Source organism: Sus scrofa, chromosome 13 (genome assembly GCF_054392235.1).
Source record: "Sus scrofa isolate SSC_HxYL_T2T_F1_AM1 chromosome 13, Sscrofa_HxYL_maternal_Yorkshire_Landrace_v2.0, whole genome shotgun sequence".
In the NCBI taxonomy this organism is placed as follows: Eukaryota; Metazoa; Chordata; class Mammalia; order Artiodactyla; family Suidae; genus Sus; species Sus scrofa.
In genome coordinates, this window is record NC_139395.1 from 89859268 (window position 1) to 89883782 (window position 24515).

Genomic DNA, 24515 nt, shown 5'->3' on the forward strand with positions numbered 1-24515 from the left:
AAGAAGCTACATGGGCATGGGAGGAGGGAGCCGATAGCAGAACGGCCCTCAGCCCAACACTGTCCTGGGCACTGTCCCTGGTGGCCTGGGAGCTCAGTTGCTGGTCTCTTTGGGCAACTAAGAGGCAGAACTCGGCACAGAAAGTGCCAGTCAGGGGCAAAGATGACTTGACCCTGAGCAAACAGCTCCCCCAGCTTCGCCCTTTTGTTTGAAGTACAGGTGGATGACACTGAGCAGATGACAGTGGTCAGACAGTCCCGGGGACAGGGGTCTGTGGGCTCTGGCAGCATGACTGGGTTTAAGTCCTGCCTACACTCTTTGTGAGACAGGCAGGCTCTGATTTGTATGCTGGGCATGGGGAGGAGGCAGTGTGATTTCTGAGGTTTCTGAGGGTCTGGCTGTGAGAACTTACCTACCACCCACACACTCCCCATGCGTTCCCCCTCTTGGCTTGGTCCAGGTGGTTTCCTGCTCCTGGGAAGGCCCTGCCCATCACCCCCTGTGGGATTCCTACCCACATGACACACAGACTGCAGACATCACCTCCCTGGGAGGCCCTCCCTCATCACCTCATGCAGGAGGGCTCTTCCTACCTTGGAACTGCCAAAGCTCTTTGCTGGTCCCTCTCTTTCACAGTGCCAGCCCTCCTTGCCTTCTGGGAGGTGGAGGGTGTAGGACAACCTTAAAACAGCCATACCACCCTTGCAGGATCCAACCTAGGCTGGCTCCCTGAATGGTTAACTCACTATGTGTGTTCTTGTCTATGGACTACATTTCCTCATCCTAAGACACACAGTGGCTTAATCCATATCATTTTTTTTGGAAGAGCTCACTCCTGTCAATTTCAATAGCTATCAGGCATGTTCTAAACATTAGAACAACTCTATTTCACTGCCATTAACCCCATTTTACAGATGAGGAAACTGAGGCACAGAAAGATGAAGCTATGTGCCCAAGATCACTCAGCCAGTAAGAGATAGAACCAGGATTAGACACAGATTGTTCATGACCTGTGCCCACATGGTTAACCCTGATGTTATACCATTTGGAAGAGGGTCATAATCCATGTGTATATTTTATGTGGTGCTTCATCTTTTCTCCAAAAGAGCTCTTCTTAAAAAATTTTTAAAAATCAAAACTATCTTAGAATTAAAGAATTATAGAGCAATTTTTAATACCACCACCATGATGGGTAGTTGTGGTAGCAACACCTGAGGCCCTGCCCCGTGTCTCAAGGTTTCCTGCTGCATGTCTTGAGGGCAGAAAGTATGTTTTCTTCAGCAGTGCATCCCTCAGTGTCCAGCATGGGCCCTGGTTAGAGGAGGTGCGTGCTGTCTGCTCTCGCTGCCTCACAACTGCAGCAGTGAGCAAGTGAATGGTGGGGGAGGCAGGGTCACAAGGAGCATTTATTGATTTTTTAATTTATTTATATTTTTTTGCTTTTTAGGGCTGCACCAGGGGCATATGGAGATTCCCAGTCTAGGGGCTGAACCAGAGCTGCAGCTGCTGGTCTACACCACAGCCAGAGCAACACAGGATCTGAGCCACACCTGCAAACTACACCACAGCTCATGGCAACAGCGGATCCTTAGCCCACTGAGCGAGGCCAGGGATCAAACCTACATCCTCATGGATACTAGTCGGGCTCATTTCCACTGAACCACAAAGGGAACTCCCGGGGGCAGTGAGCATTTAAAGTTGGAGCCTCATCCTCTGCCCTGATCGTCTGGGAGTTGGGGAGGCTGCTTCAAGGGACCAGTGGTGGGATGAGCGTCCCTGCACACACTCACCTGTGTCCACCCTGCCGTAGTCCACAAAGATCTGCAGCATGACCGAGCCCAGCAGGTAGCCGAAAGCCGGTCCGAATACAGAGATGGCAAATAAGATGGCTGGAAAGGGGAGAGAGAAAGGAGCCTGAGGGGGATGGGCAGGGTGGCCGCACCGGGCTCTTTCCTCCCTGAGGGATTCCTGAGAGATCACCTCCTCTGTCCCCTTGCCTTAAACCAAGGCCAGAGCCACTCAAGATCCTGAGACATGAAGAACCAAAGCTGTTTCTCCTCCAGCCAGATACCAGAGACATCTGCTTGCTGTGTGTGTGGGGGGGGAATGGCTTCCTGGGCATTTACAGGTTCTGCCCAGTCACATGCAGTGGTGAAGCTCCCTGCAGGTACGATGTGGCAGGCCTGGTGGGAGCTTGTGGGGCCACAGAACCTGTGGGCGTGGTCTGTTTGGTCTGGGGCTGGGCCCTGGGAATGCTCAGTGTAGCTTATTCCAAGGGAAGGATTTGAGTAGTCAGATGGTCATCGGCTATGTCTGCTCTGCATGCGCTTCTTTGAGGCCAACTTGTCTCTAAGTGGCCGGCTCAGAAGATCCATGGGCCCCACCTGTGCCAGGACTGGATGGCAGCAGGGGCTCCTGCAGGTTGACGAGCTGCCCTGTGTCGGGCCCAGGGCCAAGGGGCCACATACATCCCTCAGGTGCTCCCCTGCTCCCAGTGCAGAGAGACTGTGAGCCCCATCCTGCTGGCGAGGGGTGGGGGCCTGGGCTCAGCCTCATGCCCAGGATCACACAGCTGTGGATCCTGGAGCCGGCACTCAAACCAGGTGTGTCAGATCCCCAAACCTCTGCACGCACTGGCTGGGCCACGTCAGGACCTGACCCCGCCCTGCAGCCCCTTCAAGCCCGACTCACAGATGTACAGGGGCGAGTTGTTGGGCTCTGAGAAGTCATCCACATAGGAGATTCCAAACGGCTGGATGGGCACCGTGCCAATGCCTGCCAGCAGCTGGGCCACCACCATGAGACCCCACACGCTGCTGGTCTCCTTCCGGGAGTCCTGGATGCTGCTGTGGCACTTGCTGGGGGGCAGGCCCTGCCAGTGTTTCTGACAGAGCTCAGCCTGGAGGCGGCTGCTGTTCCCTGCAATGAGAGAGTGGGTGCTGTTACCTCACCCCACCCCGGGAGCCTGGCTGCAGCAGCTGGCCTCCAGACCTGGCCTTCCTCCCAGTCCTTCTGGGAGTGGCTCTGGAATAAAGGGCAGTGGAGTGTGGGCTCCCTGCTCTGATGGGGGCAGCCCCTATGGGGTGGGACATCCATTCCTTCTCCTCTCTGGGTACAGGCAGGGGGCTGGGCAGGGAGGGATCAGTGTCTTCCTCTGTGGAGACCAGGCCACCCAGCTGGGAAAGGCAGAGCTGGGATCAACACCCAGGCTTGTGGGCCTTCAGCCCCCCTGTGTGCAGCCTCAGGCTCAGGCCCCCAAGGGGTGGTTCCCTTTAGCAGGACAAAGGTCATTCTGTCCCACAGAAGACAGTGTTACCCCCAGACTGGGATGCTCCCCTGAGGTTGTGGCACCCAGAGCCCTTGCTCCTGGATAAGCCTGGCTCTCGAAGATGTTGCATGTCCTTACCAAACCTGGGCAGCTCCTAAAGATCAAGAACTTGATCAAGAACTTGAAGGGACTTTGAGACCCTCTGGTTCAACTCCTCATGCTACAGGTAGAGGGCTGAGGTTGCCCTTGTGTGAGGGCCCCAGAGGCCCCAGGGTGGCCTGTGGGCACCAGTGCCTGTGGCTTTGGGGACCTGGCTAGGCTGGACTGCCACTCCGAAGCCACTGTTTTCAATTTGGCCAACACTGAACAATCAGCATTGTCAGCTCTCCAAGGCCTTGAGGGCCCTGGAGAACTCCTTTTCATGAGGTGCCTTCTTTTCCAGCCTTATGGAGGTGATGGAAACTGCTGACGTCACTGATCCCACTCCATGGGGTTCAGCTTCATTTTCATTTGTGGTCCTCCCAGAGAGGGCAGAGCTCTGAGCTGGGAGGACCTCGGAGTCCCATGGAGAGAGAAAATAAGGGCCGTGGATGAGGCTTGCCCATCATCACACTGGACTCTGCCCAGTGCTGTTGAGCTCAGGGCTGCTCTGGACAGTGGGGCCTGGGAGGGGTCTGCCTTCCTCATGGTCCCCTCTCCTCACCCAGAAACACGTGCTTCGTCCAGCCTGGCCCCTCATCTCCTATCCTCCACACTGATGTTTGCATAGGATACATGTGAAAACTGCTGGCCCAGGGGCTCCCCCATGCATCAGGAAGGCCTCTCCCAGGAAAGGCAAAGGGGCCAAGATGCCTGTCTGCTCAAGGTCATCCAGATCTGACACCAGCTCTGTGCTCAGGGAAGCTGTGGGCAGCCAGGCCAGCGGCCAGCCCTGGACTTTGGTTAGTGTCCCTCTGTACCCTCCTCCTCCTCCCACCCCACACGCACTATCCCACATTTCAATGCAGGGTTCGGTTAGAGAGTGGTCCAGCCAAACAGGGAAACAGGAGGCAGCCTCTTAGAATTAGATTGGGGCTGTAGCCTCAGTGACACAGAAAGTCAGCTGTAACATCTTGTAGACTCAAAAGACAAGGAGTAGTTTGGCGAAGAGTGTGATCCTTAATTTGTGCAGCCTCATCGAACAGGCAGAGAAAGTGTGGAAGACCATGGCTCTCTCACGGTGATGGGACTGTGCTGTGACTTTGTGTGTGTGTCTGTGTGTGCGTGTTTGCCTCAGTATACTTTCTAATTCTTGTGTAATGAGCACATGATGTTTCTGAAATAAAGCAGCCATAAAAGCTTTTAAATTAAAACTATTTTTTCATTAAAAAATGTAGCTCCAGGGAGTTCCCGTAGTGGCGCAGTGGTTAACGAATCCGACTAGGAACCATGAGGTTTCGGGTTTGGTCCCTGCCCTTGCTCAGTGGGTTAACGATCCGGTGTTGCCGTGAGCTGTGGTGTAGGTTGCAGACGTGGCTCGGATCCTGCGTTGCTGTGGCTGTGGCGTAGGCCGGTGGCTACAGCTCCGATTAGACCCCTAGCCTGGGAACCTCCATATGCCGCGGGAGCGGCCCAAGAAATAGCTAAAAAGACAAAAAAAAAAAAAAAAAAAATGTAGCTCCAGTTGAACAATGTCTTTCCCATTTGTTATTTCTTTGTTCCATAGCTGTTGCCCTAGGCCTACAAAAGTATGCAGCACGCTGGGGCTGAGTTTCTCTGCCCATCCCACCTCCTCCACCGTCTCTCCCTGGTGGGGTGTTAACTCTTTCTCTGATGTACACACTCTACTGTAGAGACCCAAGTCCCAGGGCCAGAATTTTTAAACTTCCATTCACTGCACCGGCAGACGCTGCCAAGGCTATGACATACATTGCGTCCTACGCACAGAGGTGACTGGGCCAGAGCTGGTATTTGAACCCATGTATGCCTGACTCAAAGTCCTTAATGAAATCAGGTCTGAAATGGCAGCTTTGAAAAGACAACACACATTTTATAGGGATAGAAGAGCCAGGCCTGGGGAGATTCTGCTAGTTACATTCAAACTCATGAGCCCTCTAACCTCTGTAGGTGGCTGGGAAGTTTCGCCTACTTCCTCCCAGGCAGAGGTGTCCTGGAAAGGGGCTGGCTGCTGGTTGGGAGTGTTGCTGAAATCTCAGACAAGGAGATGAAACAAACACACAGTATCAAGAGTTAAGACATGGATTTTGGTGAAATAAGCCAGACACAGAAAGACAAATACTGTACGATCTCACTTATAGGTGGAATCTCAAATAGTCGAACACATAGAAGCAGAATAGAATGGTGGTTGCCAGGGGGCTTTGAGGGTGAAACAGGGAGGTGGTGATCAAGGGTATAAGTTTCAGTTATGTCAGATAAGTTTTGGAGATCTACTACTAGAAAGCATGGTGGGGGGCATAAAGATAAAAATACACATTGCATACTTAAAATTTACCAAGAGGGAAGTTCCTATTGTGGCTCAGTGGTTAACAAATCTGACTAGGAACCATGAGGTTGCAGGTTTGATCCCTGGCCTCACTCAGTGAGTTAAGGTCCTGGTGTTGCTGTGAGCTGTGGTGTAGGTTGCCAGCTCGGCTCAGATCCCGTGTTGCTGTGACTCTGGTGTAGGCCGGTGGCTACAGCTCCCATCAGACCCCCAGCCTGAGAACCTCCATATGCCTCGGGCACAGCCCTAGCAAAAAACAAAAATAATAATAATAACAATTTACCAAGAGGGTAGATTTTAAGTATTCTTAAAACACAAACACACACAAATAATAAAGGGACAGGAGGAAACTTTGGGACATGATGGATATGTCTGTAGCCTTGATGGTGGTGACGATGTCACAGTTATATACCCATCCTCAAACTCATAGTTTTATACATTAATATACAGATTTTTACATATTAACCATATCTCACTCAAGGCATTTAAAACAAAGGAAAGATAAGCTGTGTGGCCTTAAGCAATTTCTCAACCTCTCTGAGCCTGTTTCCCTGTAGGAAGAAACCGTAAGGTGACTGGATAGGGAGCATCCCTATGGGGCATTAAAGGGCTGAAAGGCAATGATTTCAGAAAGCATAGTAGGCATGAAAAGTTGGACCAGCTGGTCAGTCAGTGTGGCTGATGGCCATGCCTGCCTCCCTCTAGGAAGGCCAGTGTGGCTCAGTGATGGTGCAAGAGCCTGATTCTCAGGAAGATAGATCACTTAGGTCTGAAGGCCCAAAACTGTGACACCTTCCTGCTGAGAAAGAGACCTCAGGATAGCCCACCCCTCACTTCACTCAGGGCCGCTTTCACCAACACTGGCCTGTGTCCAACACTCAGAGATAGGGCTGTGGTGCTGGCAGACTCAGACCCATCCCCAGGGGAGACCCAGGTGGCTGTGGGCAGGCAAGACCCGCAGATGTTGGAAGGGCTGGACTGGGAGCCTGGGACCCAGATTCTAGTCCCGAATCTTGACTCCCCATGTCAGTGACCTTGACTTTGAAAGACCTCAGAGGACTCTGAGAAGGGGCCATGCACTGCAGAGGGTGGGCAGTTGCCAGAGAGCCAGGCAGGCAGAATGTCAGGCTCACAGCTCACGGTGCACTGGGTGTGGGGGCCACACAGGACACCCGAGCAGATGAACATTTACACGCTATGGGCTGTGCTGGTCTTTAGAAAAAGACCCCACTAGGCTTCTCGAGCCCACATAGGCATGTTCAGGACTGAGGGCAGAGCAGACTGCCTGGCCTGAGAACCCTCTGACTCGCACTGCCAACTGGCCAAGTGCAGCCGTGCGGTCATTCAAACAATTGGCACGCACGCCCTGCTCACTTCCCTCTGCCAACTTTGAGTTGACGCACGTCTAAAGGGCTCATAAATACAGAAGCTGCTGCCAAGTTCTCAAATGGGTATTGCTTTTCAGAAGAGTCAAATAAATTGTGAGTAGGTTTCATTCAAGGAAATGAGCCAGGTTTGAAATTCCCTAAAACTGTGAGCAGCTGTTACTTGCCAATGTGCTTGGCTGAGCTGCCGGTCTCTGACTAGGTGTGACAGCAGCTCCCTGTCACATGTTGTGCTGTTGGCTATAGGGAGGCAGGGTTAGGGCTCCCTTATGTGCGAGAGTGGCGTAACGGTCACCCAAAGGCAAATGACCTCACGGGGAAAGAGGTGCAAAGACTGGCCCCTGCTGCCAGCGCAGCTGCTGAGGGACCACACCCAGGCTGGTCAGCTCATCACAGGGAGAGCCGAGATGCTGCGTCCTGGAAAGACACCTGGAGCAAATTCCATTCACTTTCATTTGTTCAGTTACTGGGCTGAAAGTGACTCTGCTGGGGTGCCTGAGACAGGTGCAGGTGCTGCCCTGCCAAACCCTTCTGTCTGCTGTGATGTACACACCATCAGAGAAGCAGCCACAACCCTGTCTGGTCAACTCAAAACCACAGTGAGATATCACTTCACACCCATCAAAAACCAGAAAAAACGTGTTGGGTGAGACATGGAGAAATTAGAACCTTTGTGCATTGCTGGTAAGAAAGTAAAATGGTACAGCCATTGTGGAAACCAGGATGGAAGTTCTCCAAAACGCTAGAAATAGAACTACCGTATTCTCCAGAATTTACAGTTCTGGATATTTACCCTAAAGATTTGAAAGCTGGGACTTAAACAGCTATTTGTACACCAGTCTTCACAACAGGATTATTCACAATAGCCAAAAGGTGGAAACAACCCAAATGTCCGTCGAGGGATGAATGGATAAACAAGGTGATATATGCATACAGTTGAATTCTGACACATACTACTTAGAAAATGAATGAACCTTGAAGATACGGTGCTAATTGAAATCAGCCTGACCCAGAAGCACAAAAGTTGCATGATTCCATTGATAGGAAGACCTGGAATAGACAAATTCATAGAGACTGAAAGTAGAATGGTGGTGCCAGGCAGGGGCTGGGGGAAGAGGGGATGGGGCCTTAGTGATTAGTGGATAGTTTCAGTTGGGACATGAAAAAGATCTGGAGATGGATGGTGATAATGGTTATACAACAGTGTGAAGGTACTTAATGCCATGGAATTGGACATATTCAAATGGAAAATTTGTTATGTTTATTTCACCACCATAAAAGAATATATAGCCTGGTATCCACTGAGCTGGGAAAGGATCGTGGGCCAGGGAGCACATGGGGGAGCACCAAACTCAGTGTCTCCTGGAGAGAGGGTTTGGGAAGGATTCCTGGAGAAAGTGGCCTCTGGGCTGAGAAGAATCCACAGGAGGAGACAGAAGGGAAGGAGGGGAGCAGCTCAGAGGTTCGGTGGGGTTGGTAAAGCAAACACATCCAGGATGAGCCTGGCCGTTCCTGGAGGGTTGGTGTGTCCCTCCAAGGGGCCTGGACCACAGCCCAAGGGTGAAGTGCGAAGATCATGAGAGTGCAGTTCACACTGGATCAACTTGCACCACTTTGCAAGGCTGCATGCAAAGAGCGGAATCGACCCAGTCGACAGCTACTTGGGCAGTAAAACAGGACAGGCGAGGCTGCACGTTGCACAAGAGGCAGGCAGGGCGTTCTGGTCCACACCACAGCTGTGCACGTGGGGATGCCCAGCCCACAGCCAGTGTGTGTAAGGGACACAAGGGGGAGCAGGAGCCTGAGAAACAAAAAGGGGCAGAGAGTAAGTGTTTCTCTTTTCTGGATTCTAGTTCTTGATTGTGCTGATTCTTACTATTTTCCTCAAGTCACATTTATTAGAACATTGTTGCCAGCTTGGCTGGCAAAATTGTTTTTTGTGGGCCATTCGATGGCCATCGAGGATCATAAAGATGTTGACTGGCTTGTTAAGTCTTTACATGGCACATTGCACGGTGCACTGATGCCACAAACACCTTCATGAAATTTCACCTCGTGAAGTGTTCAGGAGGCAGACCTCTCTGGGGATCTTTCAATGGTATCACCAACTTCTAGAATGTCAGATTACATGTCAGAAACTGCCTTTATTAAAAACGTGTATTTTAAAAATAATCAACTGGCTCCCGTGAAATCCAAGTCTACTATGTTCCTCTTTTGCATTTCAAATTGACTCCAGATCTCCCAACAAATTCTCTTTTCCTTATGCCAGCCCTAAATGGGGTCAAATCCACCAGGCCAGGCTCTGACACAGGGGAAAGGGGAAGGGCCCTTAAATCTACTTGGGTGCACTGCCTTCAAGAAGGGAAGCAGCAGCTGGCTGGCTGGTGTGGATGCTGGGTGCCTTGGACACAGGAAGAGCAGGGCGTGACAATGGGTAAGACCCGATGCTGCCTGGCTTGATGTGGAGACAGGTGTTTTTGTCAGAGACGGACAGAGGGTGGGCTACCCAAGAACCCAGGCCTGGGACTCTCTGCAGAAGGTGGCCGTGGCCAGCTCACTCTGGGGAGGACAGAGTCTTCTAGAATTTAGGCTCCTCTCTTAAAAAGAAGAAGGGGAGTTCCACTGTGGCTCAGTGGTAACAAACCCAACTAGTATCCATGAGGACGAAGTTGGATCCCTGGTCTCGCTCCATGGGTTAAGGATCCGGTGTTGCCATGAGCTGTGGTGTAGGTCGCAGAAGCAGCTCAGATCCCGAGTCACTGTGATTGTGGTGTAGGCTGGCAGCTGTAGCTCTCACTGGACCCCTAGCCTGGGAACTTCCATATGCCACAGGTACAGCCCTAAAAGATTAAAAAAAAAAAGAAGAAGAAGAAGAAGAAGAAGAAAGACAGTGATGGAGGAGGAGGGAGGGAAAGACCTTGCATTAGGAGTCTTTTAGCAAAGCTGGGGGTCTCAGCTTTCCTAAGCCCACCCCACTGCTCTCCTCCCTGGGTCAGATTCTTTAGCTTCTTTCAGGAGCTTGGCCCCTGTGAAGAAGAAAGAGCTTCCTCTCCCGTTTCTCAGGTGTTCCAGCAAAGGTCCTGTACCCGGGCTTCCTCACTGACCTACAGAAGCTCACCACCCTGCTCCTGCGACCTGCCCACCATGTCAGAGAAACATCTGCCTATCTCAGCCACTGCAAACTTGGCTTGCCTGCCTCCGCCTTGGGGGGCCTGGGAAAGGGAGGTCAGGGAGGGTTCCACAGCTGGCTGTCAGTCTGTTTCTCATCTTCCCTGAGGCCCCCTTCTGGAAGGCTCAGGTTTATCAGAGCACATTCTTCTTCCCACAAGACACCAGAGGTCTGGCTGTGCCAGTTTTCACAGGGCTGTGAGATGCTAACTAGAAACAGGCTGAGACCTCTCCCCTCCACCAGCTACCCCTGCAGCAGCCCAGCTGCACGCCAGTCAACCTTCTGACTCACCCCATAATTCACTTCTGTGGAATCTCAGCTCTAATTTCTGGACAGATTTGGAAAGATAGGGGATGCTGAGGCAGGAAGGTCTACCTCCTAGAATGGTTCCCATGGAGGCAGGACAGATCTAGGCAGACCAAGGTCTGGTTGTTCCATTGTTCTAGGACACGCATTCCAAGTGAGGCCAGGCTGAGGCCAGTGGGAGGCAGTCAAGGGTCTAATAAGAGGTCTTGGCTCAAAGATCCAGCACTGGAGCTGAGAGAGGACCCTAGAACGGTGGAGCAACATAGGAAGGCCATGGTGAATGGGCTTTCCTTGGACTAGTCCTTCTCATCATTCTCGTAGAGGAAAGACAATTCTCCCAGCAGACAGGAGGGAGGCAGTGAAGTCTCCTTCAGGTCATGGTCCTTGAGAGCCACTCATTACCTCCCTGCTCAGAAGGGGACATGGCTTGTGGGTGAGGAAAGCCAAATGCAGAGGAGGTTAGTAAGACCCAAACCTCCGGAGTAATCCATAGGAGAACAATGGGAATGGCGCCGGGGCTTCCAGAGAGTTTTCTGGAAGCGTGGCCAAGGTGCCAAGGCTTTAGGCTATCAGCAAACTCCTGGAATCTCATTCAGAATGTTCCACTTTGAAGGACCTATTTCCTCATCCTCCTAAATTCAGCTGCTCAACAGTTCTTCCCGAAACTCTGACAACGCCCACTGGCAGCCTGGAACAGGCTGTCCCGAACTCACTCATGATTGAGATCTCAAAGTCATTTATAAAGTGGCTTGTTTGCAAATCAGAAGTGACTGGGTCCCCAGTGGAGTTCATGAAGCCTCATTAGTCCATCACGCCCCTGTGATAGTATGTGTTCTCTTCCAACTAGACTAAGCCTCCACTTAGAAAGGGATTTCTATGAGCATATGCATTTTGAATTTCATTTTGGGAAACCAGGAGGCTGTATTCTTTGGCACCAGCATAAACCAACAGAGTTGGAGTTGACAGCTGGATCACATAGTGGAGCAGTGGAAGGAATACCTATTTTGAAATCAGACCAAGCTCATATATATATATATAATATATATTTGTCTTTTTGTCTTTTTCTAGGGCCGCTCCTGCAGCACATGGAGGTTCCCAGACTAGGGGTCCAATTGGAGCTGCAGCCGCCCACCTAAGCCACAGCCACAACAACGCGGAATCCGAGCCGTGTCTGCAACCTACACCACAGCTCACGGCAACACCGGATCCTTAACCCACCGAGCAAGGCCAGGGATCGAACCTGACACCTCATGGTTCCTAGTCAGATTTGTTAACCACTGAGCCACAACGGGAACTCCAGACCAAGTTCAAATCTTGGTCCTACCATTCACTGGTCAGGGAACTCTCAGAACCTCAGTCTCTTCATCTCCAAAACAGATGTAGGTAATAATAATAATACTGAACTTGCAATATTCTTATTCAGATTAAAACTAATGACAACACCATAACCTGAGATGCGGTGGTTGTACAATAGGATCAATTGTCATTCAAAGAAGCCAGAAATTTTGAGACATTTAAATGGATGAGGGATATGGCAGAACCTGGAGACAGGCAATATTGCCCAGGTTTTTAAGAACTTGGAGACTTGGTCCCGAAACCAGTGATCAGTGCTGGTCACCAGGAATGGACGAGTTGCAGGGCAAGAGGGTTGCTTGTAAGAGTTCACATCCATGTAGGGAAAAGAGGGAGCTCAGGGGAGTGAAAGAGGGTTCTTCTGCTCTGCTCTCAAGATTGAGTTTCCAAGATTAGTTCTGAGGCTGAGGCTGGACACCCCTTCCTACATCACCACTCTGGCACTAGAGAGGCCATGGGGAAAGGCTTACATGTACTGCGGAGGCCACGTGACCAACAAGCTGGGCATGAGAGGCCAGGTCCACTGTGCACAGTGCCACAGGCTGGCGAGGGGCTTGCCGCCTCCCACCCTCTTGCACAATAGCCTGCCCTTGAGAAACCGCAGCCTGGCTCAGGAAAGAGGCATCGCCTGGCTCGAATCATCATCTAAATTGTTTTTCAGTGCATAGGAGGAGGGAAGACACATACCTGAGGAAGCAGGATGGTGGCTCAGAGCCATTTACTTTTACCATTCGAAGAAATGCGTGCTTAATTTGCACCCCCAATTGGGAGTGAAGCAGGACATATTGTTCACAGATTTATTAACAGGCTGATGAGGAGCAATTTGAAGGGGGAAAAAAAAAAAAGAGGATTAGCTGTGCCAAAATGAGTTCATCAAGAGCCAGTCATGCCAAACCAACCTCATTTCCTTTGTTAACAGGACTCCCAGACCAGCAGGAAGCCGTAACTTGGTGTTAGTTGACTGGAGGAAGCCTTTTGACAAAGCCTGTCATGATATCCTGACCCACATCCAGATGAGATGCGGACACGTGGCTGAGAGTCCTCTAGGGAGAATGGCTCAAAGCTCGCCCAGTGCAGGCGCCGATGGGCCAGTGCAACCAGGAAGACGGCGGCCCTCCCTGTACACCATGCAACGCCACTGTCCTGGACCTGGGGAGAGCTGAGACCAGCTGACAAAGTGGTGAATGACATGAATGACATGAAGCTGGTAGCAATGGCTAATAAGACAGTCCAGAGGCTGAAAATCTAATATTGGACCCAACGCTCTAAAGAGGGGCTCTGACCGAAGAGAATGAATCTAATGGAGTCGGTTGGGCTGCTGTACTAGAGATTCAGAGCCTGGGTGGTTTACCAACGACAGAATTATTCCTCAAATATCTGGAGGCTGCTTGCCAGTGTGGTGAGAGCCAGGCTGCTGACTCCCTGCTGCATCCTCATGGAGCTGAAAGAACTCTTCTAGGAGCTCGCTGGGCTCTTCTGCAAGGGCCTTGACCCCACCATGAGGCTCCACTCTCATGACCGCCCCTCTTCCAAATACCTGGAATTCCACATTCTCTTTGCTGTTTCCTGTCTTGAGGCCTCCGAGGGGCACATCCCTCTGAGGTTGGAGCCAATCCAAGCCCTGAATCCTGAAGTCCTTTTGTTCCTGAGAGAAAGAAACTGCCCCTGCTGGTTTCCTGCCTCCTGGTGGGTGGCCCATTGCCCATAGGTGCCTTCTGGTTCTCTTGTCAAGCCTTTGGGGCACAGGAGGAATCTGGGCTTGGTGGGCAGCATCAGCCTCCCTCTCCTATCTGTGGTCCTCCATGTGTCCTCTGGGAATCTTCAGGAGCCTGAGGCCCCTGGCTGGAGGCAACAATGGTTCCTTCAACCACAGCCCCAGCAGGGCAGGGATTGGCACACCGCTTCTGTGGGGCTACCCCCCACCCCCTGACAGTTTTCCTGGGGTTTCCAGAGCCACTGGAATAGTGACCTGCCTTTCTTTTCCTCACCCCAGGTGCTCCCCTCCACCCCCTGTCTTGGGTGGGCCCCAGACACACAGTCTGCCAGGGGTCCCCAAGACATGACTGTCCCCAGGGGAGCGGGACACAGCTTGCCCCTCAGGCATCCCCCCACACACCAGACCTGAAGCAGGCCTGTCCTCCCCGCTGCCCCTGACCCATTCCTGAACAAGGGATGTGACCAACAAGCCTCTGGGGGAAGGAGTGTCACGCTCAGTCCCTACTGGGGCCCAGGCAGGAGACCCTGGAGAACAAGGGATCTTACTTCCAGGCCAGCCAAGGGGGACGGTGACTCCCCCACAAAATAGATGTGAAGAGAGCCTGACAGAGGTTACGGTGCTCAGGTCAGCTGCTGGGGCCACTGCTATGGAGTTGCCCGTTCTCCGCGGCCCCCGCTCCTTGCCTGCTTTTCCGCTGATGTGCAGCACAGCGGCCTGGTGCTTTCTGCCACTTCTCCACACACGTTTCTCTTCTTCCCTATACTGCGCACTGAAAATATGTTCCACATCAAGGCTCATTAGCTTTGTTGTTCTCATCCGTTTGGGGCTCTTTTTCCGTCGGTTGACTTAATAACACCCATGTGTTTCGTGATTTTCTCAAACCCCTCTTGTTGTTTTCTCTTCCTTTTCAGGTTAAATAGATCCAACTGGCCAGGCTGTGCAACTCCCGCCCCCGACCGTCCACCCCCCATCCCCCCAACACACACACTCCTCCTACCCCCATACACCCCACCTCCACCCCCCCACCCAACCCTGGCCACGCGTCCCCCTACGTGTATACACCCCTGTCTCTGCCTCCACATCCACACAGACGCCCCACACTCCCCACAACCCCCACCCCCCGGCAGATTTCCTCCCTCGTGCACCTCCCAACCCCACCCTCCTCACCTCCACATTGGTCACCTCCCCTCACCAGGCCACTGCCTACACAGAGAAATGCCTCCCTCCCGCACAGAGCTGCACACAATCCCCCCCCCCACTCCCTTCTCTGCACATGATGTGCCTTTCCCGTCCCCCCACAGCTTCAGAGCTGTGTCCCTCTCGCACCACGGCCGGGGGTTCATCCTGAACAGCCCTGAGCTCATGGTCTCTGAGCTGCTCTCCGAGGCTCAATGGAGTACGGTCTGCTTCAGAGCCCCTGTTCTCCACTGAGGAGGGGCTGCAGTCATGCCAGAGCCTGGGGATCCCCTCCACCCGCCCTGCCTAGGGACACCTCTGAGGTAGGAGTGTGGGTGAGGGTCAAGCAACTTCATGAATAGAGGAGAGCAGGCAATTCTTGCCTTTCTTCCCTTGACTGCTCCAAAAATACAAGTGACTCCCCCCGCCCTGCTTCGCCCTCAGGAAGCCCCCCTTCCTCGAGGATCCATTGTCTGCATGGGGCCGACTTCCCCTGGACTTGGCTGGGAGCTCTCACAGGTTACACCTAGTCCCCCCAGACACTGGTTTCCGAAGACCCTTCTCTTATCTCCCCGGAGAACTGGTCTCGCGTTGGCTTGTTTCCCACCTGCCCAAACCTCTTCGAGTTTTCCAGAAGCCGTCTTAGAGGCTTTGGCTGGGTAGCTAGTCTTTTCTCTAAAGGCGCCAGGCAGATTTCCGGACCCCACTGACATTTAGAAAAATCTAAACATTCATAAATGTCTGCATGGCCTTTTTAAAATTAGCAATTAGTTGTTAAAGGTCTCCGTGATTCCCACAATGTCCAGCCCCTCTTTAATTTTTTTTTTCCTCCCAAAACACATAGTTAGTTTCCATTTCCCATGTTCATTTCTGGAGCAGCTGTGCTCCAGGGGAAGGAATCAGCCATCAACACAGGATAATAGGTCTGGGGGGTCGTGACTGATGAGTAAGATATTTCAAATACCACATCAAGGGCCGGCAAAGAGAAACGTGCTGAGCAGCTAACACAGGCTGAGCACTCCTTCCTCTTAATATTGCCCTCAGAACACGCTGCAAGAGGAGGTATTTATTATTGTTCCCATTTTACAGATAAAGAAACTGAGGTTCAGAAAGGTGAAGTATGAAGTTCCTGTCGTGGCTCAGTGGTTAACGAATCCGACTGGGAACCCTGAGGTTGTGGGTTTGATCCCTGGCCTTGCTCAGTGGGTTAAGGATCCGGCATTGCCATGAGCTGTGGTGTAGGTTGCAGACGTGGCTCAGATCCCGCGTTGCTGTGGCTCTGGCATAGGCTGACGGCTGCAGCTCCGATTAGACCCCTAGCCTGGGAGCCTCCATATGCCTCAGGAGCGGCCCTAGAAAAGGCAAAAAAAGACAAAAAGAAGAAAAAAAAGAAAGGTGAGGTAGAAGCTTGCCTAAGGAGACTTGGCAAGCAAATGGCTGGGCTGGGGTTTGAATGTCCAAGTCTATGCTCTGTCTCTACCCAGCACACCAGGTGGCTCCAACTTGAGAGTCTGGGAATAGAGCAGAGCAGCGGCCTAAGCCTCAGTTGAGAGAAATCCTACGGCCTCACACGCAAGGATGCAGCCAGGACTACACCAAGGGAGGGGCCCTGCTCCCCTGGAGCAGAGGTTGGATATAGATATTCGGTGAGGACCAGAGAGAAGCTGCCTTCAGATGCCCCCAGGATGCCCAGCCCATTGGCCGTGAGCTATTAGACTCTCCTCAGGAAGCAGGCGCTTCCTCATTTGGGACCCTAGTTTACCCAGCATGATACATGTACTGTCTCCACGGCTGCTTTTAAACGCCACTGCTTAATGGTTACTGCACGTGCCAGCCATTCGCTAAATTCGAAGCACATGCCCTTCAGGCCCCGCAGCCCTGCGAGGGAGGTCAGTTTTATAGAGGGAGCAACTGGGACTCAGCTGTGTAGGAAGGGGCCCAGGGCTGTGCCGTTAGGGGGTCTCAAAGCCCAGCCTCAGACCCAGGACCATCCAATGCCAGACCATTCCTAGATTCATGACGCCATTCAGAGTGGCGCAATTAATGAAATTCATTTGTTCCTGATGACCTTGCATAATTCAAAACTAAGTTCTCATAGGAATACACTGGAAGTAAGAGCCGCATTTCAAACTTTTCCCATGAAGTGAGACCTTGGGACTATTTGTATTTGCACGCATTAGCACAGCACATGCCCACACTGCACTGGCACCCACAGCCTCAGTTAGAGCCCACAGATGTGGCTCCTGGACCAAAATCCTCCTCATCCCACCCCCTGGCACCAAGAAGATGCCCTGAAGGTAGCCCAGCCCTGAGCACTTCCAGCTGCTGCTCTGATCCCAGCCAGCATGAGGAAGATTGCATCCTGTTGTTGTGAATAGAATTTACACAACAAAAAAACAATGAAGCTCACTTTCCTGGCCAGCTAGTCCTGCCTGCAGGCCGAGAGGCGAGCTGTGGTCCTTCCCATAGTCCCCTTCCTTCCTCTCTCAGTGGAGGGGGGCTGAGAACACTGAGGCAGAGTGTTTCCCTTGGAGCAGGGACGATGGTGATGGGAAGGACCCAAGTGGCCGACCATCCCTAACAGGGAGCAGAGTGATTGCTTTCAGAGCCCCGCCCGGCTCCAACCACCCTCCACCCTCCATGTGGCTGCTCTTTGCGAAGCAAATGCCCTTGGTATGCAGCCCAGGCCAGGGGGGAGCCAGCTCCCAGGCTAAGCAGGCCACAGTGTGTGGCGCCTGGCAGGATGCCGTCCCCGCAGCCTGTCCCCAGCACCTCAGGCTCCCTTGCTGATTTCATTAGCCTAGTCTTCATGCTGATGGGGAAGGGCAGGGACCATGGGTCTGGAGTAGGTTTGGCACACGGCTCTCTGAAGGTGGCCAGCAGCCCGTGACTCTCCTACAGAGCTAGCCTCTGACTCCTTGTCTAGACAGAAGGGGAGAAAGAGCATGGCAGAACCCCTGGGTTTGGGTCTGTCTTCCTCCTGAGCCTCCTTGAAGCCTTAAATTCTCCAAAGAGATCCAAGGCCACCACAGTGAATTTATGAGACATGACTAGTTCACTAGAGATTACCATGGAGGTGCAGAAAAGACCATAACTCAGCAAGCATCTCATCATTAGATCTCGCTGTCCCTGCTCCACTCTTTTTCCATTCCAGCCACCTACCCCCCCTCACTATAGGTCTCACAACCTATCAAGGAATCCCTCCTAGCATTTCAGTGATTCATCCCTTGGACCCGATCTGCACATGTAACTAAAAAAAAGAGAGAAAAAAAAACCAGGCTGATATTTAAGCAAACAGGAATGTGTTACCCTTCAGTATAGCCCTGGGTGGCCCTTCTATCCTCAGACATCTTCAAATCTAATACCTGGGCCAAGAATAAGCATTTCAGGACTGGGCCTCTCACTTGCTGCACCTACAAAACCACTGCCTCATCTTACATCCCTTAAAACAAATGCAAATTTTTCCCAAGCCAATACCTCATCATAAAATTAGCTGCAAAGCAGCAATGTTCCCAGGGTGCCAAGTAAATGCAAATACGAAACCATTCTTGGGGCTCTTTCCCACCCAGACCACACAACATTTCCACAGGAGGAAACATCCCACTGCTAATGACCCCACTGTCAAACATTACAGAACATAAAGGAAATACTCCACCATGAATAAGGGCAAGCATAAGTGGAATGTGGGAGGATTAGCATTCCCAAAATTTGCGCTAATAAAAACAATCTGAAAGAGACTGAAAAAATACATCTTTTTTTTTTTTTTTTTTTTTTTCCATTTCTAGGGCCGCACCGCAGCATATGGAGGTTCCCAGGCTAGAGGGTCTAATCAGAGCTGAAGCCGCCAGCCTACACCAGAGCCACAGCAATGCCAGATCTGAGCTGCGTCTGTAACCCACACCACAGCTCACAGCAATGCCAGATCCTTAACCCACTGAGTGAGGCCAGGGATTGACCCCGCAACCTCATGGTTCCCAGTCAGATTCATTAACCACTGAGCCACGAAGGGACCTTCTGAAAAAATACATTTTTTAAAATTGAAGAAACCGAAACAAACATAGAAATTAAAAGGAAATACCAAGAAACCATGAAAACAGAGCAGATAGATTTGAAAAACTATCGTAATAACTTTTGAAAATTAGTAAAACATGTAGTCATTCATATTTACAATGTAAAGTATAGGTTAGACATCAGATGAACAGTGCTAGAGAGAGACTAAGTGAACAGAAAGACAGACCTGAGGAAATCTTACAGATGTGGCATAGGTGAACAAAGCAATGGAAATTATGAAAGAGAATTTAAGAGACAAGGAAGCCAGAAATGAAAATGTCACACACACACACACACACACACACACATGAAGTTATAGAGGTAAGAATGGAGAAAACAGGCATATGCAATGCTGGGAACTTCTTTTGGCTGGGGACATTCAGAACTAAAGAAAAATCTTAGTCTTCAAAAGAAACAGCATACTGAAGTTCCAAACAGATAAATAAAAGTTAACCCCTACCAGACACCTTACAAGGAACAGGCAGAACAACAAAGAAGAGAGGAAATCTTAAAGGCAACTAGAGAGGAGAAACAGAATTTCTAGAAAGGAATGGCAATGACACTGATGAAGAAGTCCCAACATCATCAAGAGAAGCCAGAAGCCAGAGGCATGGAAACTTCAAACTGCTGAGAGGAAATAACTGTGAATTGAAAATCCTCTTCATAGCAAAACCATAATTTAAGAACCAGGGGGAGATTCAGACGTTTCCAGACATAGAGCTTTTTCTCACTCCTGGGCCCACCTGAAAGTAATGTTAAATACTATACTTCAAGAAAAAGGAAGTTAAATCAACAAGAGTAGATGAAATGCCAAGAAGCTACAGTGAGCAAAGAAACCAGTAAATTTGTGGGTAAATATAAATACGTATTGACTTATTTGTATATAACAACTATAATGATAATGACCACCGGGGGTGGCAGGGGGAGGTTAAAAACAGGCAGAACTAAAATACTGGTCAACAATTTCATGGAAGATGGGAGATGACAGTGGACATTCAAACATCCTAGGGTCCTTATTCTATTCTTCTGTTGGAGAATAGAGATATTCATCAGCTTTAGAGTTTGTTAGATCATAGTTCAAGGTTAAAATGTAAGGATAATAGTGAAGGATACTCTGTTCATGGATTGGCAGACTCAACTTTATGTCAATTATCCCCAAGTTGACCTATAAATTTAATGCCTATCTAATCAAAATTCCAGAAGGACCTTTTTACATATAAATAAGCTGATTATAAAATTTACATAGAATGACCATCAGATGAGAATAGATAAAACAATTTTTTGGTTGTTGTTTTTGGCCACACCCAAAACATTTGGGAGTTCCCAGGCCAGTGATCAAACCCTCCCCACAGCAGTGACCCAAGCCACTGCAGTGACAATGCCAGGTCCTTAACCTGATGAGCCACATGGGAACTCCAGACAAAACAATTTTGAAACAAAAGAACAGGGTTGGAGGAATCACACTACCCAATTTTAAGACTTCATTATAAAGCTGAAGTAACTAAGATAGTGTGGCAGTGGCAAAGGAACAGACACAGACTAGAACAGAAGAGAAAGTCTAGAAATAGACCCACAAAAAATATGGCCTACTGACTTTTGATAATGATGCAAACAATATTTAATGAAGAAAAGATAGTCTTTTTGACAAACGATGCTCAATTTAACACACACATGCAAAAGGAAGAAAAAGAACCTTATAAAAAACAAACAAACTCAAAATGTAAAAATAAATCTATGACACTTAGAAAAGCACCCCAGAGACAATTTTCCTGACTTGAGATTAAGCAAAGAGTTCTTAACTATGCCCCCAAAGCGCAGGAGGATTGAGTGGATATCTTACAAAGTTGGTAGGGCTGTTTCTGGGGCAGCAGAAACCACTCTGGGCTATGCTGGCTTCTCCCACCATAAAGTTTCCTTGGCTTTTCTCCCCAGAGCCTATCTGAAAGTCAGAGCCCACGGAATTATCTTGAGGTGGGAGTGGAAGGCCACTTACCCACGATGGTCACGGTGTATTGGTACGGCTCGGAGAGGAAGTGCGGGAGGGTGAGGACGAAGGCCCCAGAAGCCAGGAGGAGACCCCCAATGCCAATCAGCCTCGGACGGTGCACGCGGCTGCCAAAGTAGCTGACAAAGATGATGAGGACGGCGTTGCTGATCTGCGGAGAGAGCAGAGGAGCCAAGTGAGACCACAGGCTCTGATCTTACCCACCCACGAATGGGCCTGACTGTACCACCGCAGAGAGGCAAGAAGATACTTGATGTCGCCTAAGGGCCCAACAGAGCTTTGGTGCCAGCTTTCCCAGAGATCCTCGCCCTGGCCCGAGCAGGCAGTTTCAGCTTTCCCCTGTTGTCAGAAACCCTTCCGGGCCTCAGCCTTCTAGACCAGACCAAGGGAAGTATCTAGAGACCATGGAAAGCTCATAGCCTAAATTTCAACGATCTTAAGACCAAATCTGTTAGGGTAACATTTAAGAAAGCTTCCTCTTGTGGCTGGCTCCTCAGAGCAATACACATTCCCAAAAATCTATACATGTATGTGTAACGGGGTCACCTTGCTGTACAGTAGAAAATTGACAGAACACTGTAAACCAGCTATAATGAAAAAACCAAAAACCATTATATAAAAAAAATATACATTCCCTAACCAAACTCCCTAAAGACTCCGATTCTGTAGTCAGAATAACCACCAAGCCATAGGCACAATCTCATTTCATCATATAACAAGTTTCATTTTGCAAACGACAGAATTTGGGCTCAGAATATTAAGTAACTTGCCATGGCCGTGAGGTCAGGAGGTGGCTCAAGTAAGGACTGCCTGAGTTTAAAGTGCCCCATCTTTGTCTTATTTTTGTATTTTTATTTTATTTTTTCTGGCTTTTTAGGGCTGTACCTGTGGCATATGGAGGTTCCCAGTCTAGTAGCTGAATTGGAGCTGCAGCTGCTGGCCTATGCCACAGCTTGCAACAACACTGGATCCTTCACCCACTGAGCAAGGCCAGGGATAGAATTTGCCTCTTCATGGGTATTAGTTGGGCTCGTAACCCACTGAGCCACACTGGGAACTTCCCACTTTTTTTGAATTAAAGTATAGTTAATTTACAATGTCATGTGAGTTTCAGGTGTACAGCACAAAGTGCTCTTTTTTTTTGCCATTTCTTGGGCCGTTCCTGCAGCATATGGAGGGTCCCAGGCTAGGGGTCCAATTGGAGCTGTAGCTGCCGGCCTACACCAGAGCCACAGCAACATGGGATCTGAGCCGAGTCTGTGACCTATACCACAGCTCAAGGCAACGCCGGATCCCTAACCCACTGAGCAAGGCCAGGGATCGAACCCACAACCTCATGGTTCCTAGTCGGATTCGTTAACAATTGAGCCACGATGGGAACTCCACAAAGTGCTCAGTCTTAACCACACTGGTCTACTGCCCCTTGGAGAAGTGGGTTTCTCTCCCAGCAGGTCTGTTCCTAATCTGCTCCGGCCCTCCCTGGCCCTGCTTCCACTTCTGTCAAGGAAGGATGAAGACTGAAGTACCCATAAGTCCCTTCCTGGCTGGAAACACCAGTAACTCCATGTTCCTGGTTCTCCCTGGAATGAGTGCTCTCTGAGTCCCACCCAGAACCAAAGAAGGGAACTGAAGACCCCAGCTTGGGAAGCAGGATCTTAAAAGGTAGAAGGGGTGCTGACACAACTTCAGACCATGACTCCATCCAAAGAGATGGTCCTCTGCCCCAGAGGTAAGTTCACCTGGACCAGAAGAGCCCTGGAGGTTAGCGTTCAGAGGCTCCGCCCCACCCATACTACAGTTTCCTTCTGCCCAAAAAAGCTAGTGCCCTCATCTCAGGAAATAGGGACCAGGGTCTTGTTTCGTGACTCTTGTCAAGATGTCAATGACTCCTCATTGCCAAATCCACTGACCGATTCTCAGTTCTCTTCTCGCTTGATCTCTGGGCACCATTGGATTCAGTTGATCATTTCCCTCTTCCTGAAACACTCCTTTCACAGAGTTTCCACGATAGTACCTTCTCCTAGCTTCCTGCCCCTGCTCCTTCTCAGTCCCCTTGGCTGGGTCCTCCTCATCTCCCTGATCTCTTAAGTCTCAGAACTCAGGCCTCACTCCTCTGCTCTTGTCCTGATGAGCTAGGCCAATCCATGGCTTTCCTAGCTCTGTATGTGCTTCTAATTCCCACAGATCTCTCATTCCTCATTTTCCACCCCCAAACCTGATGTCCCCTCCCCAATCCTCCTCATCTTAGTAAATGGCACTCCTCTTACCAGGGGCTCAAGCAAAATATCTGAGCATCTTCCTCAGCTGCTCTTTCACACCCACACCCAGCCATCAGCAAATCTCATTGGCTGGACCTTTGACAGCCCCCCAGAAGCCTCCATCACCACCTCCATCACCACCTCCATCACCACCCCTGGTCTGAATTTCTGCAGTAGCCTTCTCTCTGTCTCCACTCTTGCCTCAGTGCTGTCTATCTCCAGCCACAGTGGTCGTGCTGAAATGTCAGAACTTATCCCCTCTGCTCAAACCCGATATAGTAAAAATTCAAAGTCTGTCCCAGAGCCTCGGGAGCCCTGTGGAGCCTGTCTGCCGTCCCTGCTACCGTTCTGATCTGCTCCCCTGCCGTCCCCACCCCCTCTCTCCCCTCTAGCCACTCAGCCTCCAGCTGTTCTTTGAACACAGCCCAGGGCCTTTGTACTTGCTGCTCCGTCTTACATGTCTGCGGGCTCCCTTCTCATCTAGCCTACTTTAGATCTCTGCTCAGATCAAACCTTCTCATTTGAAAAAGAAGGGGGCTGGGCTGGGTGAAATGGACAAAAGGGGTCAAAAGTACAAACTTTCGGTTATAAAGGAAATAGCTCCTGGGGATGTGTTGTACAGCATGGCAACTATAGTTAATAATGCTGTACTGCACATTTGAAAGTTGCTAAGAGAGGAGATCTTAAAAGTTCTCATCACAAGAAAAAAAAATTGAACTATAGAGGTACTGGGTGTTGACTTGTTGTGGTGATCATTTTGCAACATATACATATCTTGAACTATTATGTTACACACCCATACAACTAATATAATGTCAAATGTCAATGATAGCTTAATAAAAAGGGAGTTATTTAAACATCATTCTATTTACAATAACTAACAATAAATTATTTAAATTAGGCATATATTTAAATATCATTTAAATAAAGAGTTATTTAAAACATAACTACCAGGTCCCTCTATGACTTTATTTTTCTTCATAGTACTTACTATGATCTGACCATGTTTTATTTATTTCTATAAATCAATGTCATGTTTATCATTAAAATGATACATGAGAAGAATGTATCTGTCTACTCATGCCGATCTCCTCCCACCTACAATGGCATCTGATACATAGGTGGCCCACATTAAATATTTGTTGAATAAAGGGATGAACGAAGGAGCAAATGGCAGGCTTGTCCAAGAAGAGGACACAGCTGCCCAAGAGACCCCTCTTGTGTGGCAAGGAGTAAGAATGGTCTATGATACACAGAGAAAAGGGATGTGAAGGTGTGTGAGGCGGCAGCTTGTCTGATGGGGAAGGTGCTCCAGCTCCTGGTCAGCCGTGGTTCTAGGACACCCC

General features: G+C 50.1%; 1 protein-coding gene across 3 annotated transcripts in view; it reads right to left on the bottom strand.

Moving 5' to 3' along the window:
* SLCO2A1 (solute carrier organic anion transporter family member 2A1) overlaps positions 1-24515 on the bottom strand; it is an 82987-nt gene that overhangs the window by 18557 nt on the left and 39915 nt on the right. The window contains exons 1-4 of one of the 3 annotated variants that reach the window (XM_084986524.1): positions 14226-14449; positions 12651-13805; positions 2692-2919; positions 1791-1889 (exon numbers count right to left, since the gene is read on the bottom strand). In XM_084986524.1, the coding sequence (XP_084842650.1) occupies positions 1791-1889; positions 2692-2919; positions 12651-12681 (358 nt within the window). In that variant the 5' untranslated portion in view covers positions 12682-13805; positions 14226-14449. 3 annotated transcript variants of the gene reach the window in all.